The sequence below is a fragment of the Salmo salar genome, chromosome ssa23 (assembly GCF_905237065.1).
Source record: "Salmo salar chromosome ssa23, Ssal_v3.1, whole genome shotgun sequence".
Classification (NCBI taxonomy): domain Eukaryota; kingdom Metazoa; phylum Chordata; class Actinopteri; order Salmoniformes; family Salmonidae; genus Salmo; species Salmo salar.
In genome coordinates this window covers 33,100,211-33,127,710 of record NC_059464.1, presented here as the reverse complement: position 1 = coordinate 33,127,710, position 27,500 = coordinate 33,100,211, and the positions used below count along the sequence as shown (strand labels likewise).

At 45.2% G+C, this 27,500-nt stretch overlaps 1 protein-coding gene across 12 annotated transcripts in view; it reads right to left on the bottom strand.

The window, feature by feature from the left end:
• The window catches only part of LOC106584443 (CUGBP Elav-like family member 5), a 323,962-nt gene that overhangs the window by 276,779 nt on the left and 19,683 nt on the right, over nt 1-27,500 (bottom strand). For all 12 annotated transcript variants that reach the window (XM_014169786.2, XM_045705940.1, XM_014169792.2 and 9 more), the window contains exon 2: nt 12,444-12,526. In XM_014169786.2, coding sequence (XP_014025261.1) covers nt 12,444-12,526 — 83 coding nt within the window. The remainder of the gene's footprint in view (nt 1-12,443; nt 12,527-27,500) is intronic.

The window sequence follows — 27,500 nt, the reverse complement described above, 5'->3', positions numbered from 1 at the left end:
ACCAAGACTGGTGTAGGGGATAGGTCTGACACCAAGACTGGTGTAGGGGATAGATCTGACACCAAGACTGGTGTAGGGGCTAGCTCTGACACCAAGACGGGTGTAGGGGATATCTCTGACACCAAGACTGGTGTAGGGACTATCTCTGACACCAAGGCTGGTGTAGGGGTTAGCTCTGACACCAAGACTGGTGTAGGGGCTATCTCTGACACCAAGACTGGTGTAGGGGCTAGCTCTGACACCAAGAGTGGTGTAGGGGCTATCTCTGACACCAAGACTGGTGTAGGGACTAGCTCTGACACCAACTGTCTCCCCTGATAGGTCGCGTCTGTCACATTGCCACTGTTAAATGTTCTAAGAACAAACTAGGCAGTGTGGGGAAATCATCAAGTCATCTGAAAAACTGTTTGAAAACAGTCTAGGGACGCCCATGCTTTTATTTAGTGGCATTAATGTCAACCCACTGGGCACCGACGTCAATTCAAAGTCTATTCCACGTTGGTTCAACGTAATTCGTTGAAATGGCGTGGAAACAACGTTGATTCAACCAGTGTGAAAGTATCTGATATTGTGATTATCTGTCACACAACACAGGTACACACACACACAGACTTACACACACACACAGACTTACACACACACACAGACTTACACACACACAGATTTACACACACACCAACATAATGTCGTGGAAATACTAATCAATAAAGAAGAGAGACTAGGTCAATCACCAATCAGGATATTACTTTATTCAAAACGTATTAATAACATCGATGACTTATTTCAATAATGAAGCTAGTCGACAAACCACCCCTAGATGATTCGTTGAGAGCACAACGAGCGGATTTGAGCCACAGCATTTTAGAGCAAAGTTCATCCTCCTGAATGTTCAAGACAAACAACAGATGTATGGAATGGGTCACAAGGTTAGGATTTGTATGAAAGATACTAATAACTCACAGCAGACTGTATATGCTGTAAAGACTGTTCTCGTTGGGTAGAAACCAGGGTCTGGCCCCCATAACAAGGTTCCTCTCATAATTATCCAGACCCGAGCAATCTCCCCCTGGTACCTTCCAGTCAGACCAGAGCAATCTCCCCCTGGTACCTTCCAGTCAGACCAGAGCAATCTCCCCCTGGTACCTTCCAGTCAGACCCGAGCAATCTCCCCCTGGTACCTTCCAGTCAGACCCGAACAATCTCCCCCTGGTACCTTCCAATCAGACCCGAACAATCTCCCCCTGGTACCTTCCAGTCAGACCCGAGCAATCTCCCCCTGGTACCTTCAGGTCAGACCCGAACAATCTCCCCCTGGTACCTTCCAGTCAGACCAGAGCAATCTCCCCCTGGTACCTTCCAGTCAGACCAGAGCAATCTCCCCCTGGTACCTTCCAGTCAGACCCGAGCAATCTCCCCCTGGTACCTTCCAGTCAGACCCAAACAATCTCCCCCTGGTACCTTCCAATCAGACCCGAACAATCTCCCCCTGGTACCTTCCAGTCAGACCCGAGCAATCTCCCCCTGGTACCTTCAGGTCAGACCCGAACAATCTCCCCCTGGTACCTTCCAGTCAGACCCGAACAATCTCCCCCTGGTACCTTCCAGTCAGACCCGAACAATCTCCCCCTGGTACCTTCCAGTCAGACCCGAACAATCTCCCCCTGGTACCTTCCAGTCAGACCCGAGCAATCACCCCCTGGTACCTTCCAGTCAGACCCAAGCAATCTCCCCCTGGTACCTTCAAGTCAGACCCAAGCAATCTCCCCCTGGTACCTTCCAGTCAGACCAGAGCAATCTCTCCCTGCTACCTTCCAGTCAGACCGGAAACATCTCCCCCTGGTACCTTCCAGTCAGACCGGAGAAATCTCTCCCCCTGGTACCTTCCAGTCAGACCGGAGAAATCTCTCCCCCTGGTACCTTCCAGTCAGACCGGAGAAATCTCCCCCTGGTACCTTCCAGTCAGACCGGAGAAATCTCCCCCTGGTACCTTCCAGTCAGTCCGGAGAAATCTCTCCCTGGTACCTTCCAGTCAGACCGGAGAAATCTCCCCCTGGTACCTTCCAGTCAGACCGGAGAAATCTCTCCCTGGTACCTTCCAATCAGACCGGAGAAATCTCTCCCTGGTACCTTCCAGTCAGACCGGAGAAATCTCTCCCTGGTACCTTCCAGTCAGACCGGAGAAATCTCTCCCTGGTACTTTCCAGTCAGACCGGAGAAATCTCCCCCTGGTACCTTCCAGTCAGTCCGGAGAAATCTCTCCCTGGTACATTCCAGTCAGACCGGAGAAATCTCCCCCTGGTACCTTCCAGTCAGACCGGAGAAATCTCTCCCTGGTACCTTCCAGTCAGACCGGAGAAATCTCTCCCTGGTACCTTCCAGTCAGACCGGAGAAATCTCCCCCTGGTACCTTCCAGTCAGACCGGAGAAATCTCTCCCTGGTACCTTCCAGTCAGACCGGAGAAATCTCCCCCTGGTACCTTCCAGTCAGACCGGAGAAATCTCCCCCTGGTACCTTCCAGTCAGACCGGAGAAATCTCCCCCTGGTACCTTCCAGTCAGACCGGAGAAATCTCCCTCACATGAATGGAATGTGGCTGGTTCGGTTTATCACCTAAGGCATTGTACATCTACTGTCAGCGTGAAGCCCCAGAGGCCCACTCTCAGTTCACACAGACACAATATAGTTCTAACACCCTATTCTGTTGCATAAACAACCATTTGATGCAATAACAATATTATAACATAATGTTGTAATTTCACCCACAACAATAAACACTACTGTATACAGTACACAATAACACACACAGACCAGTGATGTGAGCGGTGTGATCACCACAAGCTGCCATGTCCACATGTTTTTCACCCCTACACACTTCTCTCTGTAGCCACAGAGGACCCTGAGATGATGGTAGCCTACTGTACGCACCTGGACAGCTGTCAGAGCATCTCCCACTGTCTAGCCAAACCTAACCACATACACTCTCCCCTCCCCGGGGCACTTTCCCTCTCTCTCTATCTTTCTCTCTCTCACTATCGTTCTCTCTCCTTCCCTCTCTCACTATCGTTCTCTCTCCTTCCCTCTCTCACTATCGTTCTCTCTCCTTGCCTCTCCCTCCATCTTTCTCTCTCTTTCCCTCTCTCACTATCTTTCTCTCTCCATCTTTCTCTCTCTTACTATCTTTCTCTCTCCTTCCCTCTCTCTCATCTTTCTCTCTCTTTCCCTCTCACTATCTTTCTCTCTCCTTCCCTCTCTCCATCTTTCTCTCTCTTTTCCTCTCTCACTATCTTTCTCTCTCCTTCCCTCTCTCCATCTTTCTCTCTCTTACTATCTTTCTCTCTCCTTCCCTCTCTCTCCATCTTTCTCTCTCTTTCCCTCTCTCACTATCTTTCTCTCTCCTTCCCTCTCGCTCATATTTCTCTCTCTTTCCCTCTCCTTCCCTCTCTCCATCTTTCTCTCTCTTTTCCTCTCTCACTATCTTTCTCTCTCCTTCCCTCTCTCCATCGTTCTCTCTCTTTCCCTCTCTCACTCTTTCTCACTCCTTCCCACTCTCTCCATCTTTCTCTCTCTTTCCTTCTTTCTCTCTCTATCTGTCTTTCTCTTTCCCTCTTTCACTATCTTACTCTCTCTTTCCTTCTTTCTCTTTCTATATTTCTCTCTTTCCCTCTCTCTCTCTCTCTCTCTCTCTCTCTATCTGTCTCTCTCTTTCCATCTCTCACTACCTTTCTCTCTCTTTCCCTCTCTCTCTATCTGTCTCTCTCTTTCCCTCTGTCTCTCTCTTTCCATCTTTTTCTCTCTTTCCCTCTTGATCTTTCTCTCTTTTCCCCACTCTCTCTATCTGTCTCTCTCTTTCCCTCTCTCTATCTGTCTCTCCCTTTCCCTCCATCTTTCTCTCTATTTTCCCTCTATCTTCTCTTTCCCTCTATCTTTCTATATTTCTCTTTCCCTCTCTTTCTATCTTTCTCTCTTTCCCTCTCTATCTTTCTCTCTCTTTCCCTCTCTCTGTCTCTCTCTATCTGTCTCTCCCTTTCCCTCCATCTTTCTCTCTATTTTCCCTCTATCTTTCTCTTTCCCTCTATCTTTCTATATTTCTCTTTCCCTCTCTTTCTATCTTTCTCTCTTTCCCTCTCTATCTTTCTCTCTCTTTCCCTCTCTCTGTCTCTCTCTTTCTCTCTCTATCTGTCTCTCTTTCCCTCTCTCTCTGTCTCTCTTTCCCCTCTATCTTTCTATCTTTTTCTCGCTTTCCCTATATTTCTATCTTTCTCTCTCTTTCCCTCTCTCTTTCCCTATATTTCTATCTTTCTATCTCTTTATCTATCTCTCTCTTTCCTTCTCTCACTGCATATATCTACTTTCTAGCCCAGCCACAGCCATCAGGGCATGCTACTCATTTCTGCCTCAAATGTCTTCCTGGGAACTCAGGACATTGTGGTGAGCAATTCCTGATGAGCCCATGAAAGGCCAGATAGCATTATGAGGGAGTGTGTGCAGGCAGGGAAGAGGGTAATGGTGGGCCTGAAACACAGTCACCTGTAAGGGTTCTTGTATACACCTTGAATATGTACTATACATTCATGTTGACTATCTGCTTATGCACTGTCTATATTGATTTGGTTTCACATTGATCAGATGGCAATCACATGACACACCTTTAAGTGGGGGGACAGCCGGCAGTGAAGGAGTTAACGACGATCATAACTCCTCTCCTGGGGGATCCTAGTTTACATTCATTACACCATAGCCCCAGGCAAACTGCATATCAAGCAGTATTACAAACAACCAAGTGGCATATCTACTTACCATCAGCGCAGAGTAGCAGGTTGTTTCTAAAAGAAGGCTGGATGGCAGGTTGGATGGCTGTTTGACTGGCTGGCTGGTGAGAGGCCGCTGAGCAGAGAGAAGCTTTTCCAGCCCACAGAACACACAACCCACAATGCACTTCACACAGCCATCCTGCTACACTACTGCATATCTACTACACACATGTTCTCTCTGTTTCCATCTATCCCTTTATCTTTCCCCTCTATCTCTCTCTCACTCTTTTTCTTTTCATGGCCCTGTCTCTCAGTGGCGACCCGCCATTCAGGGCAGGTGAGGCTGTTTTGAGCACCAAACTTTCAGGTAAAAAATTTATAATAATAATAATATTGTTTTTTTTGGGGGGGGGGGGGGGGGCTTGCCTGTTTTGCTTGTTATTTTGGCATTAATACGTGTCAAATATCAGTTAACAAACAATGTCAAAATAAGAAATGTAGGCCCTAACAGTTTGTGGGCAACGTTTGTCACTGTTAGAGTGCAATTCATCTATTGTTTAGTGTTGTGTCGTGTATTGGCTTTGCTGGCATGCATCCCACATTTTTTTTGTTTGCCCCACCAATACTTACATGCTAAAATTGCCACTGGGGCCTACATAAAGCTGTCCCAACAGCAGAGTCCCAACACCTTACCACTGCTACACCTGGCTTTCAGCGGAGCCTTGTCTGGCGTCGAAACAGTTCCTTCAGCCTCATTTACTGCCTTTTAAAAAAACATAGCTGATATGGCTGACTTGCTTAAACAAATGTGGTTTCTACTGACAATTGAGATGTACAAACTATGGCATAAGGGGACGACAAGAGGCAATCCGTAATTTTGATTAAGAAATGAATGAGCAAGCGACGACGGACATAATCAATATAACTATTTGTTCAGCACTTTTGAAATGTACACCGACAGAATTCAGAACATGAGCCGTTCTTACAGTGTACTCCCTGTACAACAAGTCAGAACTGTAGGATAAATAAAGGGGGTATATAAACAGACAATGAAAGCTCTTACAATATTCAATGATTACATTTCTCAATATCAGGTTATAGGCTATTTGTTCACCACCAAGTTAGAACAGTAGGTGAAATGAAGAGGTAAAAATAGAGCAAATTATTAGGGTGAGGCACATTGAATGGCATTTGGGTCTTTGCGTGTCAAAAAAGATACACATCATATAACACTATTTGATGCGTTAAATACGCTTTTAATTTGACACGTCAAATAAAACAATTCTATTATAGAATGTTATGTGTGCTGAATTTGCATGTGCATGCCAAGCACCACCAATACTATCAGTAGCACTGTCAAAGCTGTACAAAACAAGTAGCCAAACAAGCACACAATGGACCACGAACGATGTGTTTACAATATAGAAAATAGACCAAATTATTAGGGTGAGGCACATGGGCTACTGACAGCTTACTACACAATATACACTTCGTATTACTTTTTTAGCTACAGTCTACATTTCTCTCTTGCATATTACTTCATTTATGCAGCAGCATACAATACATTTTTGGCCTCACTTTGTGGGCAAATTTTGTCATCAAACTTTGTCATCAAAGTCTGGCATTCTCTGTATTTATGGTGGGAACTCGGAGAAAAAAACACAGCCACTCCATTGAACAGCAGGCCAAGGTTATTGGTTTCTTTGCAATGTTGCAATTAGCCACTGATTCCTTCCAAATGACTCATTGACGAATTTGCAATTTCCAACTTGTGTAATCTTTATGTCCAATGGCCGATGAGCACCGATAAGTTTTATCTATAATTTCTCTTCATTATTTCTCTTCATATGACACGGATTAAAAAGGATTAACCAGTAGTTTGTCGACTTGATTCATGATGATGACTGCTAGCTAAGACTTTGAAAGTAAGATGTTGACATGATCAGTCCAATCAAAGCTACTGTACATATAACATGATTTGATGTCATTCTATCTGTGGTCAATGACTTTGAGCCTTCTTGGATGGGCACTACTAATAATAATCTATGGCAGATCCCAAGGGGCTAACATTTTGGAGCTCTAAGCTTAGAATTGGGGATGACGTACCGTCCCATGAGTGACAGAAAACTGAGCCATTCACGACAGAAAACTGAGCCAATCAGGCGCAATGCTCTGTATTTTTTGCTGGCTAGCCCCTGCACCACAGGAAAGACTGAGCTAGGCTGAAACACCTGCATTTTGGAGCTGCCTCACTCCAGAAAACAAAAAAGAGACCATGTGTGTTTGCGGCTTTATTAACTCAATGATATATATATATATTTTTTACATTGTATGTAAACTGATATGTGACACGTATTAATGCCAAAATAACATGCATAACAGGCCTGTGTTTCAGTGTTTGCTTTGTGGATAGAGGTAGTGGTTGCTCTATACAAACGCTGTGTAGCTAGCTACTACACCCCCGACCACCCATCTGATTCTCATTCTCGGTGGGCTCTGACAATATGTCAACGTCTGCCTGTTCTATTTGTCTGACCTGTTATATCTCAGGAAAAGAGGAGGCAGGGGGATCTCAGCGGGGTTCAGAGCTGTGGCCAGGAAACACAGGAGAAGGACTAACTGTTTCACAGCGCTCAGGTGAGAAGAAAGGCACAGCCACGCTCATCTCTTTGTATTCGCCATGACTAAAAGTTTGATGTATAGAAAAGTACTACTAGAGTACAGTGGAGGATATCAGCAGGAAAGATGGTGGCTGATACAGCGTGAGGATGCATTCTATTTCTGGGGATTGTAGGATGGGGTTGTATGGGTAACGTAGTTTGTCGGATGACATTGATTCGTTGGATGCCTCAATATAAGTGCCTGATTAGCATTTTGTGTACTGTAAGTGGAATGTGTCTACTGGGAAAAAACAGACCGATACATAATATAATGAACATGCATGCAGAGAGAGGAGTTCATTCTCCCTGACATAGCTTGGTGGTCTTTAATATGTTCCATCCTTGTGGATGTTAAATCTTTCAGAGGCCAGATGGTTTGCAGACTGTGTTTTCGCTCCCAGCCTCACGGTACCCCTCATTTATACATTCATCCACATCTTGCCTTTTAATCCCAGTGGTGGGTCAAGCCTGACGGATGCCCTCCCAGGCTGGCAAGGAGGTGCAATTAGCGACTCCACGAGACAGAGGAGACTACTAGTGGGGTGGAATGAGCTGGGAGAGAATCTCCCTCTCTTTAACACACTGCTAAACATAGTTATAGCCTACCGTGTATGCATCCCTTGGAGTTCTCTCAAATAACAACTTATTTTTATAAATATTCAAATGCTCTTAAAAAATATATATAAATAGCCCCTCCACCCTGGAGCTTGGCAAATTTGAAGGATAAAAGAAATGTTCAAAGTTTGAGGTGTTAGTATTTGGATATTTAATGTGAAACATTCCTTTTGGCAGGGCTCCTTATTATCTTGTCTTAGATGGCGGTTGGTCTTTCTATCTGTGATGTTCTCCTGTGGAGGTCTGATCTGGTCATGTTGACCCATGCTGTCTCAGTAGGAGACCAGGCTCTACTGTGCTTTACTCTGCTCTACTCTGCTTTACTCTGCTCTAGTCTGCTCCACTCTGCTCTACTCTGTTTTACTCTGCTCTACTCTACTTTACTCTGCTCTACTCTGCTCTCCTCTGCTTTACTACTACTTTACTCTGCTCTACTCTGCTTTAATCTGCTTTACTCTGCTTTACTCTGCTTTACTCTGCTCTCCTCTGCTTTACTCTGCTCTCCTCTGCTTTACTCTGCTCTACTACTGCTTTACTCTGCTCGAATCTGCTTTACTCTGCTTTACTCTGCTCTACTCTGCTTTACCCTGCTTTACTCTGCTCTACTCTGCTTTACCCTGCTTTACTCTGCTTTACTCTGCTTTACTCTGCTCTACTCTGCCTTACTCTGCTCTACTCTGCTTTACTCTGCTCTACTCTGCTCTACTCTGCTCTACTCTGCTTTACTCTGCTCTACTCTGCTCTACTCTGCTCTACTCTGCTTTACTCTGCTCTCCTCTTCTTTACTCTGCTCTACTACTGCTTTACTCTGCTCTACTCTGCTTTACTCTGCTTTACTCTGCTTTACTCTGCTCTACTCTGCTTTACTCTGCTCTACTCTGCTCTACTCTGCTTTACTCTGCTCTACTACTGCTCTACTACTGCTTTACTCTGCTTTGCTCTGCTCTACTACTGCTTTACTACTGCTTTACTCTGCTTTACTCTGCTCTACTACTGCTCTACTACTGCTCTACTACTGCTTTACTCTGCTTTACTCTGCTCTACTCTGCTTTACTCTGCTCTACTACTGCTCTACTACTGCTTTACTCTGCTTTACTCTGCTCTACTACTGCTTTACTCTGCTCTACTCTACTCTGCTTTACTCTGCTTTACTCTGCTCTACTACTGCTCTACTACTGCTTTACTCTGCTCTACTCTACTCTGCTTTACTCTGCTCTACTACTGCTCTACTCTGCTCTACTCTGCTTTAATCTGCTCTCCTCTCCTCTTCTTTACTCTGCTCTACTACTGCTTTACTCTGCTCTACTCTGCTTTACTCTGCTCTACTCTGCTTTACTCTGCTCTACTCTGCTTTACTCTGCTCTACTACTGCTCTACTCTGCTCTACGACTGCTTTACTCTGCTCTACTCTGCTTTACTCTGCTCTACTACTGCTCTACTACTGCTTTACTCTTCTTTACTCTGCTCTACTACTGCTCTACTACTGCTTTACTCTGCTTTACTCTGCTCTACTACTGCTCTACTACTGCTCTACTACTGCTTTCCTCTGCTCTACTACTGCTCTACTACTGCTCTACTTCTGCTCTACTACTGCTTTACTCTGCTCTACTACTGCTCTACTACTGCTCTACTACTGCTTTACTCTGCTCTACTACTGCTATACTACTGCTATACTACTGCTTTACTCTGCTTTACTCTGCTCTACTCTGCTCTACTCTGCTCTACTCTGCTCTACTCTACTACTGCTCTACTACTGCTCTACTCTGCTTTACTCTGCTTTACTCTGCTCTACTACTGTTTACTCTGCTTTACTCTGCTCTACTACTGCTCTACTACTGCTTTACTCTGCTTTACTCTGCTCTACTACTGCTCTACTCTGCTCTACTCTGCTCTACTACTGCTCTACTACTGCTCTACTCTGCTTTACTCTGCTCTACTACTGCTCTACTACTGCTTTACTCTGCTTTACTCTGCTTTACTCTGCTCTACTACTGCTTTACTCTGCTTTACTCTGCTTTACACTGCTCTACTCTACTCTACTCTGCTCTACTCTGCTCTACTCTACTACTGCTCTACTACGCTTTACTCTGCTCTACTACTGATTTACTCTGCTTTACTCTGCTCTACTACTGCTTTACTCTGCTCTACTACTGCTCTACTACTGCTTTACTCTGCTCTCCTCTTCTTTACTCTGCTCTACTACTGCTTTACTCTGCTCTACTCTGCTTTACTCTGCTTTACTCTGCTCTACTCTGCTTTACTCTGCTCTACTCTGCTCTACTCTGCTTTACTCTGCTCTACTACTGCTCTACTACTGCTTTACTCTGCTTTGCTCTGCTCTACTACTGCTTTACTACTGCTTTACTCTGCTTTACTCTGCTCTACTTGCTTTACTCTGCTTTACTCTGCTCTACTCTGCTTTACTCTGCTCTACTACTGCTCTACTACTGCTTTACTCTGCTTTACTCTGCTCTACTACTGCTTTACTCTGCTCTACTCTACTCTGCTTTACTCTGCTTTACTCTGCTCTACTACTGCTCTACTACTGCTTTACTCTGCTCTACTCTACTCTGCTTTACTCTGCTCTACTACTGCTCTACTCTGCTCTACTCTGCTTTAATCTGCTCTCCTCTCCTCTTCTTTACTCTGCTCTACTACTGCTTTACTCTGCTCTACTCTGCTTTACTCTGCTCTACTCTGCTTTACTCTGCTCTACTCTGCTTTACTCTGCTCTACTACTGCTCTACTCTGCTCTACGACTGCTTTACTCTGCTCTACTCTGCTTTACTCTGCTCTACTACTGCTCTACTACTGCTTTACTCTTCTTTACTCTGCTCTACTACTGCTCTACTCTGCTCTACGACTGCTTTACTCTGCTCTACTCTGCTTTACTCTGCTCTACTACTGCTCTACTACTGCTTTACTCTGCTTTACTCTGCTCTACTACTGCTCTACTACTGCTGTACTACTGCTTTCCTCTGCTCTACTACTGCTCTACTACTGCTCTACTTCTGCTCTACTACTGCTTTACTCTGCTCTACTACTGCTCTACTACTGCTCTACTACTGCTTTACTCTGATTTACTCTGCTCTACTACTGCTATACTACTGCTTTACTCTGCTTTACTCTGCTCTACTCTGCTCTACTTCGCTCTACTCTACTACTGCTCTACTACTGCTTTACTTTGCTTTATTCTGCTTTACTCTGCTCTACTACTGCTTTACTTTGCTTTATTCTGCTTTACTCTGCTCTACTACTGCTCTACTCTGCTCTACTCTACTACTGCTCTACTACTGCTCTACTCTGCTTTACTCTGCTTTACTCTGCTCTACTACTGTTTACTCTGCTTTACTCTGCTCTACTACTGCTCTACTACTGCTTTACTCTGCTTTACTCTGCTCTACTACTGCTCTACTCTGCTCTACTCTGCTCTACTACTGCTCTACTACTGCTCTACTCTGTTTTACTCTGCTCTACTACTGCTCTACTACTGCTTTACTCTGCTTTACTCTGCTCTACTACTGCTCTACTACTGCTTTACTCTGCTTTACTCTGCTTTACTCTGCTCTACTACTGCTTTACTCTGCTTTACTCTGCTTTACACTGCTCTACTCTACTCTACTCTGCTCTACTCTGCTCTACTCTACTACTGCTCTACTACTGCTCTACTCTGCTTTACTCTGCTCTACTACTGATTTACTCTGCTTTACTCTGCTCTACTACTGCTTTACTCTGCTCTACTCTGCTTTACTCTGCTCTTCTACTGCAGCCGGCGATGTTCTTGTCACTGCCATCTGCCGTAGTGGGGGGAATAGTAGGATGACTACTCCCACACATACAATGTGTACAAACGCAGAGATGCGCACACACACACACACACACACACACACACACACACACACACACACACACACACACACACACACACACACACACACACACACACACACACACACACACACACACACTGTGCACAGATATGCACAAAACATTGTTTATAAATTCTGAACTTATCTCTCTCTCTCTCTCACACACACACACACACACACACACAGTGCACTTTCCCTATATCAAATGGGCTCTTTGTCCCTCATGCATATAATTTCTGTTTCTAAGTAAACAACAATGACTCACTATGCCTTTTTTTAAAAGCAAAGAACAAATGAATTGATATTTGATGTCATTGCCTCAGAAAGTGTGAGCGAAGTGCATCTGATCAATGCTGGCTATTACAGACACATGAAACAGTTTAAACCAGCCCTTTAAAAGCCTGGATTATTGATTGAATCCTTTTCCAATGTTATATCTGGGGCTGGAGCGGATTGGAGCAGGCTGTTAGGTGGTCGGTGGTGAGTGGTGATGTGGGTTGTGTTGTTCAGATGGCACGGTGGTGGAGCAGGTACAGAGAGAGACTTACCCCTGGCAGTGTTTTCTGTTCATGGAGGGCGTTCTGGGCTTTGATGGCCGACTCGCGGGCGCAGTAGGTGAGGAACGCACAGCCTGAAAAATAGAGAGGGGGAGGTTGGGGACAGATATTAAAACTAGTCTATCTGAACACTGGGGACTGAACACTGGGGACTGAACCCTGGGGACTGAACACTGGGGACTGAACACTGGGGACTGAACACTGGGGACTGAACACTGGGAAAAGAAAGGACACTAAACATGGAGTAGCAACACTAGCTCAGTCACAGAACAACAGAGAAGACTGATCATTTTACCATCCCTAGCCCAGTTACAAAGCACAACAACACTTGGCAACAACACTGTTCACAATCGAATCCCCTCCACCCAACCCACTGGATCCCCATCAACCTCACTTAGTCTCAGACCCTTGTCAGTCATGAAAAGCAACACCCTGTGAAAGGGAAGTGTCCCTCACAATGACACAGCCAGAGCTGCTACTGGGAGCCGTCCCTCCCTGCAGACAGTCTCAATGCAGACATACACTCTATTTTGTTTCTTTCTTCGGCTGGCTCAGGGATGGATGCTTCCTCCCTCTCTGTGCCTTGCTTTCTCTCTCTCTCTTGTATTCTCTTTCTCTCCTCTCTCTCTATCTCTCTTTCTGTGCCCCTCTTTCTCCCTCTATTTCTCTCTCCCAACCCCAGTGCCATAGATCAGCCTCTCTTTGTCCAAAGCGACTACCACACTATTGCAATGCACAATACTGAGCCCTTTTGACAGCAGCAGAGAAAGAGAGGGGGAGCGAGGGAGAGAGGGGCTCCAGGCCTCAGGACTCTGTGACCACAGAACGAATGCCCAGTCACAAGAACTCCAGGTGAGTACCACACACAAACAAGACACTCACACACAGAAACAGAGAGAAATATCACTCCAGCACCATCTGCCAAATAAAGAGCTCCTCCTGCAGGTACTCAGACAGCCCAGAGAAACGAGGGAGATGAGGAGAGAGAGACAAAAGAGAAAGAGAAAGAGAGAGAGAGAGACCCAGATAAATACTATTGCAATCATTTCCCCCAGACTGTCTGAATAAATAGTTTTGGTAGTGTTATATTAATGAAGTTCATGTGGGTTACCGCACACTATCATATTTCTGCCATTTTGGAGACGGTTTATTAGAAGCCATCAGTTTTCGGATCATATATTCAGTGAGTGGAAATGAATTAGCTGTCTTTACAGAGACAATATTTCTATTCATTCCCCATGTTGCATATCACATCACTTTTATCTGTCCATAAATTCCCCACCTCATTCAACTCCTCGCAGCCAGGCTGTACTACAACATGCTCAAGCATGTATTTCCCCCTGAGTAATGCTGCGTAGGCTTTCAATAACCCCAGCATTTTCTCCCAGCTATTCTTTTATTTTACTGCCTTTTCAAATAGCCAGGTCAGTGCATTACGGTAACACAAAAAGAAGGGGGACTTACGGAGCGCAACACAAAAGAAGGGGGACTTACGGAGCGCAACATAAAAAGAAGGGGGACTTACGGAGCGCAACACAAAAAGAAGGGGGACTTACGGAGCGCAACATAAAAAGAAGGGGGACTTACGGAGCGCAACACAAAAAGAAGGGGGACTTACGGAGCGCAACACAAAAAGAAGGGGGACTTACGGAGCGCAACACAAAAAGAAGGGGGACTTACGGAGCGCAACACAAAAAGAAGGGGGACTTACGGAGCGCAACACAAAAAGAAGGGGGACTTACGGAGCGCAACACAAAAAGAAGGGGGACTTACGGAGCGCAACACAAAAAGAAGGGGGACTTACGGAGCGCAACACAAAAGAAGACGGACTTGTCAGGCATTGATCCATTGATCGGCCAGGCTGTGTTACGTCCCTATGCCCTGCGGCCCTACACAGCCCTACAGTCTCCCAGCACATCAGGCCTACCTCTAGTCCCTGCTCTCTGAGTCTGTATGTATATTATGGATGGGCAGCGATGGAGTCTGTCTGGGGTCACCACCTCAGTCTTCACTGGCACTGCCTGGTGGTGCAGCTCTCTTCACACTGCACCCCTGGTCCCCGCCAGCCCTAATTTAATGATTTCCAATGGCCACCAAGCATATCACTCTATCGTGATGCTTCTTTCCCCACGTCACATCAGCCCTGTCCCTCTCACTGAGGCTTTACTCAGTTGTTTTTCCGTCTGAGAGACCACGGTGGTAAGTCGGGCTGTTTTGCTGTTATTATTCGGTGGAATTGTGTTGTTAGTTTTTTGGACACGCGCCACCACCATCTCTCACTGAGCAGGGCCTCGTTTGCATATTACAATCACAAACACTGCCCGAGTTGGATTTATTTGTTAATGTGTAACACATACAGCATTGAGAATAAATTAATAACAACCACAATGCCAACAAACAAAGGGGAACATGAACTCCATTTAAATGTGCTTCTATGTTCTTTAATGTAAGGCTTAATAAGAATCTGCTGGCCACGGGTGAAAGCTCTAACAACTTCCTAATTGGAATCCAAACACGTACAAATTGCCTGCGTTGCATTGCATATCAAGTGCAGAAGTCAGAGCATGATGAAATTGTTTGAAACACGACAAACAGCGATGAGAGAGGCTGAGGTAGCTACAGAGAGGCTGAGGAAGCTACAGAGAGGCTGAGGAAGCTACAGAGAGGCTGAGGTAGCTACAGAGAGGCTGAGGAAGCTACAGAGAGGCTGAGGAAGCTACAGAGAGGCTGAGGAAGCTACAGAGAGGCTGAGGAAGCTACAGATAGGCTGAGGTAGCTATAGAGAGGTGGAGGTGTCTACAGAGAGGCTGAGGTGTCTACAGAGAGGCTGAGGTAGGTACAGAGAGGCTGAGGAAGCTACAGTGAGGCTGAAGTATCTACAGAGAGGCTGAGGAAGCTACAGTGAAGCTGAAGTATCTACAGAGAGGCTGAGGTGTCTACAGAGAGGCTGAAGTATCTACAGAGAGGCTGAGGTGTCTACAGAGAGGCTGAGGTGTCTACAGAGAGACTGAGGTAGCTACAGAGAGGCCGAGGTAGCTACAGAGAGGCTGAGGAAGCTACAGTGAGGCTGAAGTATCTACAGAGAGGCTGAGGAAGCTACAGTGAGGCTGAAGTATCTACAGAGAGGCTGAGGTGTCTACAGAAAGGCTGAGGTATCTACAGAGAGCCTGAAGTATCTACAGAGAGGCTGAGGAAGCTACAGTGAGGCTGAAGTATCTACAGAGAGGCTGTGTCTACAGAGAGGCTGAGGTGTCTACAGAGAGACTGAGGTAGCTACAGAGAGGCCGAGGTAGCTACAGAGAGGCTGAGGAAGCTACAGTGAGGCTGAAGTATCTACAGAGAGGCTGAGGAAGCTACAGTGAGGCTGAAGTATCTGCAGAGAGGCTGAAGTATCTACAGTGAGGCTGAAGTATCTACAGAGAGGCTGAGGAAGCTACAGTGAGGCTGAAGTATCTACAGAGAGGCTGAGGTGTCTACAGAGAGGCTGAGGTATCTACAGAGAGGCTGAAGTATCTACAGAGAGGCTGAGGAAGCTACAGTGAGGCTGAAGTATCTACAGAGAGGCTGAGGTGTCTACAGAGAGGCTGAGGTATCTACAGAGAGGCTGAAGTATCTACAGAGAGGCTGCAGTGCTAATCAGTCTAGAGAAACATATGGGGTCATTGGGGTGACTCTCTCGCTCTCTCCCTGATTCTGTTGTGTTGAGATGGTTTGTAATTGAAGAGACTCTGCTCTCCCCTCCTCTCTCCTCTTCCCTCCTCCCACTGCTTCGACAGAAGCCATTTGCACGGTTATTTCCTGCCGACATGACCCTCCATTACTAGTGCAGGAGGGAACTTGTATCTGGTCCAGAAACCTTTGGCCCTAATCTGTGAAGTGTAGGTACTGCCTGCTAAGTGTAGCGGTCCTACTGATAAACCATTTCCCCATCCTCTCTCTCTCTCTCTACCAGAATCAGCACTTATTCTAAGAGCCTACTACTACCCATCCCTACTGTCACACACACACACACACACACACACACACACACACACACACACACACACACACACACACACACACACACATACACACACACACACACACACACACACACACACACACACACACACACACACACACACACACACACACACATCAACGCACGCACACACGCAACCTAATGTACACACAGCCCAACGTACACACACGCACCACAGTGTCTCTCACTCCAACCCTCTCTATTCCATCTCTGTGCCTCAGAGGAGCCTGCCCCAGTGTAATGAAAAAGTGTGAACTTCCCCTCTCTGTGGGATTTACTTCACCAAAAGTGTGAAGGTAGCAGAAACACAGCAAGCCCTGGCACAGGTCTCTACTCGCTGCCTGCCCACTCCCTCACACTTCATTTGCACTCTGTGGAAAATGTCATCGCCGAAGGTAGATTACTTGCTTACTTCATTTACTGCTGGGCTTAGGGGAAATGATAGGCTTTCTAAGGGGCTGGAGCCCGAAATGCACCTCATCAGCACTGATACAATGTGATTATTACTTGAATCAGTGCCAGGCGTTGCGGAGCTCTGTGGCTCAGATTGACTATGAGGGGTAATCAGGGCTAGTCTCAGAGCAGTCCTTACGGCTCTTAATCACACCCACTTCTCACACCCCTGATCCCAGATCAGCGCAAACATTTTGGGAATCGTGAATTTGCTCAAGGTGTGGAAACGCTGAACCCAAAGATAAGCCGAATTACTTCTACAGTGGCACGAAAAAGTAAGTTTGATCTGATCTTGATCTGATCTGATCTTCATCTTTGTCGCAACAATAGACAAACACAGTGTGCTTAAACTAATAACACACAAATTATTGTATTTTTCTTGTCTATTTTGAATACATCATTTAAACATTGACAATGTAGGTTGGAAAAAGTATGTGAACCCCTAGGCTAATGACTTTTCCAAAAGCTAATTGGAGTCAGGAGTCAGCTAACCTGGAATCCAATCAATGAGACGAGATTGGAGATGTTGGTTAGAGCTGCCCTGCCCTATAAAAAACACTCACAAAATTTGAGTTTGCTATTCACAAGAAGCATTCTCTGATGTGAACCATGCCTCAAACAAAGAGATCTCAGAAGACCTAAGATGAAGAATTGTTGACTTGCATAATGCTGGAAAGGGTTACAAAAGTATCTCTAAAAGCCTTGATGTTCATCAGTCCACAGTAAGACAAATTGTCTATAAATGGAGAAAGTTCAGCACTGTTGCTCCCTAGCAGTGGCCGTCCTACAAAGATGACTGCAAGAGCACAGCGCAGAATACTCAATGAGGTTAAAAAGAATCCTAGAGTTTCAGCTAAAGACTTACAGAAATGTCTGGACCATGCTAACATCTCTGTTGACGATTGTACGATACGTAAAACACTAAACAAGAATGGTGTTCATGGGAGGACACTACAGAAGAAGCCACTGCTGTCCAAAAAAAACATTGCTGCACGTCTGAAGTTCGCAAAAGAGCACCTGGATGTTCCACAGTGCTTCTGGCAAAATATTCTGTGGACAGATTATACTAAAGTTGAGTTGTTTGGAAGGAACATCCAACACTATGTTTGGAGAGAAAAAAAGGCACAGCACAGCACACCAACATCAAAACCTCATTCCAACTGTAAAGTATGGTGGAGGGAGCATCATGGTTTGGAGCTGCTTTGCTGCCTCAGGGCCTGGACAGCTTGCTATCATTGACAGAAAAATGAATTCCCAAGTTATCAAGGCATTTTGCAGGAGAATGTTAGGCTATCTGTCCACCAATTGAAGCTCAACAGAAGTTAGGTGATGCAACAGGACAACGACCCAAAACACAGAAGTAAATCAACAACAGAATGGCTTCAACAGAAGAAAATACACCTTCTGGAGTGGCCCAGTCAGAGTCCTGACCTCAACCCGATTGAGATGCTGTGGCATGACCTCGAGAGCAGTTCACACCAGACATCCTAAGAATATTGCTGAACTGAAACAGTTTTGTAAAGATGAATGGTCCAAAATTCCTCCTGACCGTTGCGCAGATCAGATTCTCAAAAACGTTTGGTTGAGGTTATTGCTGCCAAAGGAGGGTCAACCAGTTATTAAATCCAAGGGTTCACATACTTTTCCCACCCTACACAGTGAATGTTTACACGGTGTGTTCAATAAAGACATGAAAACATAGAATTATTTGTGTGTTATTAGTTTAAGCAGACTGTGTTTGTCTATTGATCAGATCACATTTTATGACCAATTTATGCAGAAATCCAGGCAATTCCAAAGGGCTCAAATACCTTTTCTTGCCACTGTATATTTACAGGTTAAATAGACAAACAATAGACAGACGTACACATGGGGAGACAGACGCATTCCTCTGAGAGGTTCCTAGCAATCTGCTCCATTCTCAAGACAAGGCACGGGCTTAATAGGCTGCTAGAATTTGGAACATATCAACTGCCAACCACCCAGCCACTGCTCAGGGAGAACAAAAGGGAAGAGGTGGGGGTACTTTCCAAAGTGCTCTCACTCATTGTTCCGACAACAATATTTTCCCTGCCCCAGCCTAATTACCTTGTAATGAGGGCTGTAATATAAGCAGAACTCTAGCATAACCTGTAAACCTTAATTAAGTCAGGCACCTTAAAGGGAGCTGCATGCGGCTGGGCCTCCATCCTCTGACAGTGCACCCTCCTGCACTATAAATGGGAGGCCTTCAGGTGCATTTCAATAGCCTCAAGATGCTTCCTCTCCTTGTCTCTTTATCTTCCATCTGCTCTAATATGAAAGACCTGGATAAGTGAAGGCAGGCAACTTGGCAGGCACCATATTGCTTTCACTTGCATTCCCATGTCAGTACAAATGAAGGTCATGTGAGACAAGGACAGGAAAAACAAGACCATTGAGATGCTTCCTGCTATTCATGGAGCTAAAATGGCCTGGAGTCTGGGCACTGGTCTCCACTGTGACCCCTGGCGAAGGAGACCCAGGCCATTGATTTGTTATTGTACTCACTTACCATAGACAACAGCCCTTGAGCATGACTTATATACAGTCACAGATCCATAGGAAATATATCCTGAAGAAGACAATACATGTCTTTGTGGACCAAAACAGTTGTGTGTTTCTGTGCAATTGTTTGTGTGTGTGTGTGTGTACAGTAAATATTTTGTGTGTATACAGTGTGTGTACAGTGAGGGTCTTGGCTAGGGCTGTGGTGGTCATGACATTTTGTCATGCAAATGACTGCCGGAATCACAGTAATTGACGGTTAATTAATATAAACATGTTTAGCATGTCCAGGCCTCCACACATACAAGCATCTGATACGCCTTTGGAACATCTACAGTTTAATAATATACACCACCACAACAAATCCATGATTTATTTTAGGCAGGTCTAAAGAAACATGATGATATGAAGGAAAGGTATTTCAGAACAACAGAATATGAGTTGGCCTACTGTATGTAATCTGGCTATGCTCCATGATATAGGCTGTAGGCTTGTTCATTTAGCTGACTAGATACTGTATGTAATCTGGCTATGCTCCATGATATAGGCTGTAGGCTTGTTCATTTAGCTGACTAGATACTGTATGTAATCTGGCTATGCTCCATGATATAGGCTGTAGGCTTGTTCATTTAGCTGACTAGATACTGTATGTAATCTGGCTATTCTCCATGATATAGGCTGTAGGCTTGTTCATTTAGCTGACTAGATACTGTGTGTAATCTGGCTATGCTCCATGATATAGGCTGTAGGCTTGTTCATTTAGCTGACTAGATACTGTATGTAATCTGGCTATGCTCCATGATATAGGCTGTAGGCTTGTTCATTTAGCTGACTAGATACTGTATGTAATCTGGCTCTGCTCCATGATATAGGCTGTAGGCTTGTTCATTTAGCTGACAAGATATGCTTATAAGTCCCATGCCATTACTTTATATTATAGGATTTTATAGTAAGAAGAACATATTTGAACTTAGCTGAATAAAATAGAAAGGATATTTATGCGAGTGTGCATATGAAGTGGCTTTGTTGAGCATAAAAGTGATCATTTGAAACAAGTACTATAACTAGATTTAGAGTTATTTGGCAACTTTAGTTGTGAATGATACAAACCTTGGAATGTCTTAGAAATAAAATAATGTATGGGCTACATGTGACTATAAGGATCCTGAGTGGCGTAGCGGTCTAAGGCACTGCATCACAATGCTAGAAGTATCACTACAGACCTGGGTTCGATCCCAGGCTGTATCACAACCAGCTGTGATTGGGAGTCCCAAAGGGGGGTGCACAATTGGCACAGCGCCATCCGGGTTAGGGGAGGGTTTGGCCCGGGGTAGGCCATCATTGTAAATAAAAATGTGTTCTTAATTGACTTGCCTAGTTAAGTAAAGGTTCAATAAATAGGCTATTGATCATTTGAGAAAGTCACAAAATGCTTCCTTGCCTCAGGCTGCACACACTGTTCTGTCATCATATATTCACATGTCAGACTATTCTCAATTTAATCTTGTCTTTACTAATATCTAAAATGAGTTTCTATTTAGAATGGTCCTTTATCAAATGGGCAGGAACAGGAACAGGGACAGGAACAGGGACAGGAACAGGAACAGGGACAGGGACAGGAACAGGGACAGGAACAGGGACAGGGACAGGAACAGGAACAGGAACAGGAACAGGGACAGGAACAGGAACAGGGACAGGGACAGGAACAGGGACAGGGACAGGGACAGGAACAGGAACAGGGACAGGAACAGGAACAGGAACAGGGACAGGAACAGGAACAGGAACAGGGACAGGGACAGGAACAGGAACAGGAACAGGGACAGGGACAGGAACAGGGACAGGGGCAGGGACAGGAACAGGAACAGGGACAGGAACAGGAACAGGAATAGGTACAGGGACAGGGACAGGAACAGGAACAGGGACAGGGACAGGAACAGGAATAGGGACAGGGACAGGAATAGGGACAGGGACAGGAACAGGGACAGGAACAGGGACAGGAACAGGGACAGGGACAGGAACAGGAACAGCGACAGGAACAGGGACAGGGACAGGAACAGGGACAGGGACAGGGACAGGAACAGGGGCAGGGACAGGAACAGGAACAGGGACAGGAACAGGAACAGGAATAGGTACAGGGACAGGGACAGGAACAGGAACAGGGACAGGGACAGGAACAGGAATAGGGACAGGGACAGGAATAGGGACAGGGACAGGAACAGGGACAGGAATAGGGACAGGGACAGGGACAGGAACAGGGACAGGGACAGGGACAGGAACAGGGACAGGGACAGGGGCAGGGGAAAAAAAGACATGTCATCCATATGCACTGGAATAGTGAATGGAGGTCGCTTTCCCGGTGGTTCATTTTTCATTCATGCAGGGTAGGCTACTCTGGTTTTATAAATATAGTAGCAGCTGGGATCCTCCTGTTTTTAGTGGTAACCATCAAAACTCTGCTTTCACACGGGATTGCATATAGAAATGCCTGGGCTTATAAGAACACATATTTTCATCCACACATCAAACACAGTTTGAGGAGAATGCAGCCTCTTGCTGTGTGAAAGATGACATTATGCCCAAACTCTGTCTGTCATGGGCTCTCCAATCCTGTTCCTGCAGCTACCCAGTACTCTGTCTGTCATGTGCTCTCCAATCCTGTTCCTGCAGCTACCCAGTACTCTGTCTGTCATGGGCTCTCCAATCCTGTTCCTCCAGCTACCCAGTACTCTGTCTGTCATGTGCTCTCCAATCCTGTTCCTGCAGCTACCCAGTGCTTCATTTGGGAAACCAAGTGAAATATGTTCAGGAACATTGATAGTAACATGTTTTCACAACTAAACATATTTCACTATTGACAGCCCCTCTCTCTGCGCGCTTGAGAAAGGAAGGAAGGAGAGAGAGGAGATGGAAACTCTCGGTGGTGAGATATTCTGTAGCTAAAGGTAATGTGTCAGCCTATTAATTATGAAAACATAAAAGAAATGCCCTATTACTAGGCTATTCAAAATTAAATTCACTTTAATTGTAGGCTAACTCCGTAAGCCGCCCTGCACAATCATTGAACCAATACACCAATTATGTCCCAAAGACATCTTAAATCTTTAGTTGGGTAATACACAGTAGGCTATTAGGCTATGTATTGTATAACGGCACAATAATTATTTTTATTCTGGGTTTTTTTCAGGCTTGGGCTCATATATAGGCCTATGCTTATTTATAAGCTCTAATAGTATGGGTGTCTTGAATGAATCATCACCTTAGAAAGCGTTGTCCATTTCATTGTGTTAGTCTTTGAAACAACATCCACAACGACCATGTTTTCCACTCAGTTTCAACCTGTTGTTGAACTTCTTTCTTCAAATTGATCTATCGAGGTGAGTTTTAAAATTATGATACTGTTTTGATGCTACGTGTTTGATGTGATTTTGGATTGTATTTGCATTGATGTCAGAGTGGTTTGAGGGACAGTAGAGCCCTGAGTACCAGGCCATTAGGACCTGATGGAGGGACAACAGAGCCCTGAGTACCAGGCCATTAGGACCTGATGGAGAGACAATAGAGCCCTGAGTACCAGGCCATTAGGACCTGATGGAGGGACAACAGAGCCCTGAGTACCAGGCCATTAGGACCTGATGGAGGGACAACAGAGCCCTGAGTACCAGGCCATTAGGACCTGATGGAGGGACAACAGAGCCCTGAGTACCAGGCCATTAGGACCTGATGGAGGGACAACAGAGCCCTGAGTACCAGGCCATTAGGACCTGATGGAGGGACAACAGAGCCCTGAGTACCAGGCCATTAGAACCTGATGGAGAGACAACAGAGCCCTGAGTACCAGGCCATTAGGACCTGATGGAGGGACAACAGAGCCCTGAGTACCAGGCCATTAGGACCTGATGGAGGGACAACAGAGCCCTGAGTACCAGGCCATTAGGACCTGATGGAGGGACAACAGAGCCCTGTGTACCAGGCCATTAGGACCTGATGGAGGGACAACAGAGCCCTGAGTACCAGGCCATTAGAACCTGATGGAGGGACAATAGAGCCCTGAGTACCAGGCCATTAGGACCTGATGGAGGGACAACAGAGCCCTGAGTACCAGGCCATTAGAACCTGATGGAGAGACAATAGAGCCCTGAGTACCAGGCCATTAGGACCTGATGGAGGGACAACAGAGCCCTGAGTACCAGGCCATTAGGACCTGATGGAGGGACAACAGAGCCCTGTGTACCAGGCCATTAGAACCTGATGGAGGGACAATAGAGCCCTGAGTACCAGGCCATTAGGACCTGATGGTCATTAGCAAGTTGGGTCCTACCAACGCATGTCCAGAGTGCATATGAGGTGATTACCGTAACTCAACGGTCACGTGGAATTTGACTGCAGTCATGACTCATACCGTCTCCGCAACAGTCCTAGACCTGTCCTCTCGGCCAGTGTGCATAACAAGGGTGAGGAACGCTGTTCAACCTAACGATTCGTTCTGAAAGACTGTGTTTGCGGGATCAATACAGAAAAGGGGATGAGAAATAGGCCTTGACAAATTCACAAGTGATACCACGGTAGTCTATTCTGTAGTTATAAGGTTGAAGGTTATCTTGGACACACCACTAACTAAATTGGATTGGAACCAAAAAAGGATACAACACTACTGTACAGTCTTCTAGGGTCAATACTGTGGTGGGAAGTTGGCACCTTCAGTGGATATGGCTGTCCTGTATGTGTGGACTGACTGAATGGTCTCTGCCAGTGCCAAGCCAGCACTATAAATACATCCAGTGGTCTGCATCCCTGATGAAGAAGCTAAATTGACGGCATTAATTGATGGGGTTTCAGGGTGCAGTAAATACTGTGTATGTTCACAGTGGTGCGGGGCAGAAAGTGCGGGTGGACTGACAGAGGAACATGGTTTAGACTCATCAGATGGAGGGAAATGGGAGTTTACCTGCCAAGTCCCCCCCTTAGCCCACAACTCAGGGGTTTACAGGGAAATCAATTAGAAGTTTTTGGTTAGCCCCGGTCAAGGTCAGCATCTCTTCCTCTTCCTGTTCTACAGCAGCCCCCTAGAAAAACACTAACATGCCCTCACCATATATACTGCATAGGCTATACACTCTTAGAAAAAAGATTTTCAAAGGGATTCTTCGGCTGTCCCCATAGGATAACCCTATTTGGTTCCAGGTAGAACCCATTGTGGTTCCAGGTAGTAACCTTTTAGGTTCCACGTAGTACCCTCTGTGGTAAGGGTTCTACATGGAACCCAAAATAGTTGTACCTGGAACCTGGAACCTTTTGGAACCAAAAAATGATTATTTAAAGGGTTCTCCTACGGGGACAGCCAAATAAGGTTCTAGATAGCACCTTTTTCTATAAGAGTGTACTACACCTGGAAAATACTATAGGATAAAAGCAAAAATTGAGTTCTCTGTTAGTTAGCCACATTGGCATTGTTGATATGATATCTATAATACCAGGCCATTAGGACTTGTTTAAAAAAGCAGCAGAGTTTGAACCTAGAGTCAGATCAGTTGATCACAGTAAATTCATAGTCAAAGATTGGCAGTTCCAAACTGGCTATGTCTGAGAGACAGAACTGCTTTTGAGGTCCTTTGATTTTACAAATTGAAAGGTGTCTTTAAAGATGAAGCTTCAAAGCTCCAAGGCTGGCGCAGGATGGAGTGATAAAGAGAGAGATGAGATGAAAAAAGCCACCCACCCATCTCCATCCATGCAAACACTGCACTTTATTTCACAGTGCCCATTCAGGCGGCATTTGGAAAAAACACTAATTGCACATTTCCAGATTCCATACCTAACAGGCTCTAACAAATAAACCTTGCAGTACGCTCCTGTTTTTGGAATAGCAATTTTGTGCTTTGAGGCGCAAAGCACATTTCTCAAATACACACAGATTGTCAATTACGTGCTTCATGCCAAAAATTACAGATTTTTTTCTCTCTCCCTGAGCCTTTTCTTCCTCTCACCACTGGACTGAAGTGGAATGATAATGATCATTAACACAGGTGGTCTTGCAAATGAGCAGGTGCCACTGCCATGTTCATTGTATAGATGTATTTCCTGGTAAAGGCTGTGGCCAGCGTTACGCTTCCAAAAATGTAGTGTCCTTCAAAGCCGGCCACTGGCACGGTGAAAGAGAGAGAACCTTCTTAGTGCATCAGTTAAAGAGCTACAAAATCTAAAGGTTGTGGAGACAAAAATCTGCCAAACATACAGGCTAAATATTTTTTCAAGCAATCGTTATCACTATGAGTAGGCAAAATGGGAACGCTGCCATTTTGGAAATTACTATAAGAAGTACATCACCAGAATCGCAGTGAAAAAACTCTAAGTCATGGGTCCTTATTAATCTAAGCCCTTTAAAAACCATCTGCTACAGTTAATGTTTCTACACTGCATGGAGACACTATACTGTATGTCATATACATCTGCACCTTCTGCAAATGTTGATACCCTACTTCAAACACTGAAGTGAGGCATCTCTAACACTACTACATTCAGCACCAAGCCATTGACAACATGATGGTCCAGGAGGCCTACCTATCTTTTATTTTATTTATTTTTATTTAACCTTTATTTAACTAGGCAAGCCAGTTAAGAACAAATTCTTAATTACAATGACGGCCTACCAAAAGGCAAAAGGCCTCCTGCGGGGACGGGGGCTGGGATAAAAAAATTATATATATATATATATATATATATATATATATATATATATATATATATATATATATATATATATATATATATATATAGGACAAAACACACATCATGACAAGAGAGACAACACAACACTACATAAAGAGAGACCTAACATAGCAACATAGCAAGGCAGCAACACATGACAACACAGCATGGTAGCAACACAACATAACAACAACATGGTAGCAACACAATTCTCCCCGGCACTGCTGCTCATTCCGTTCACCAGCTCTGGAGGTCCACGTCCCCGGCCTTCTAGGTGTCACTGAACTGGATCATTACCACCAACCCCAGACTGTCTTGTCTCATTACGCACAGCTGGTTCTCATTCCCCCTGATTAGTATGGGTACATATGTGCCCTAAGTTCCCCATTGTCCTTGTTGGTTATTGTTCCATGCCCGCTAGTCTTGTGAGCACCTGTGCTCTGTTGCATCAGCTTGCATGTTACCGTGTTAGTGTGCGTTGTTATTAAGGGTCTCGTCCCATCTATTGTTATTACGGGTCTCGTCCCGTGTATTTATTAGAGGTTTACACCTCACTCTTTGTTTGGGTTATACTTGTTTGTTTTGGGCTTCGTTCCCGCTTCGTTCCCGTCATGTTCATGATGTACGCTATTTTGGGTAGTGAAATAAAAAATAAAAAATCTCGTATTCCTGCGCCTGTCTCATATCATTATACAACGTGACAGTAGGTAGCACAAAACATGGTACAAACGTTATTGGGCACAGACAACAGCACAAAGGGCAAGAAGGTAGAGACAATAATACATCACACAAAGCAGCCACAACTGTCAGTAAGAGTGTCCATGATTGAGTCTTTGAATGAAGAGATTGAGATAAAACTGACCAGTTTGAGTGTTTGTTGCAGCTCGTTCCAGTCGCTAGCTGCAGCGAACTGAAAAGATGAGCGACCCTGGGATGAGTGTGCTTTGGGGACCTTTAACAGAATGTGACTGGCAGAATAGATGTTGTATGTGGAGGATGAGGGCTGCAGTAGATATCTCAGATATCTCAGTGAGGCCTAAGAGGGTTTTATAAATAAGCATCAACCAGTGGGTCTTGCGACGGGTATACAGAGATGACCAGCTTACAGAGGAGTGCAGTGATGTGTCCTATAAGGAGCATTGGTGGCAAATCTGATGGCCGAATGGTAAAGATTATCTTGCTGCTCGAGAGCACCCTTACCTGCCGATCTATAAATTATGTCTCTGTAATCTAGCATGGGAAGGATGGTCATCTGAATCAGGGTTAGTTTGGCAGCTGGGGTGAAAGAGGAGCGATTATGATAGAAGAAACCAAGTCTAGATTTAACTTTAGCCTGTAGCTTT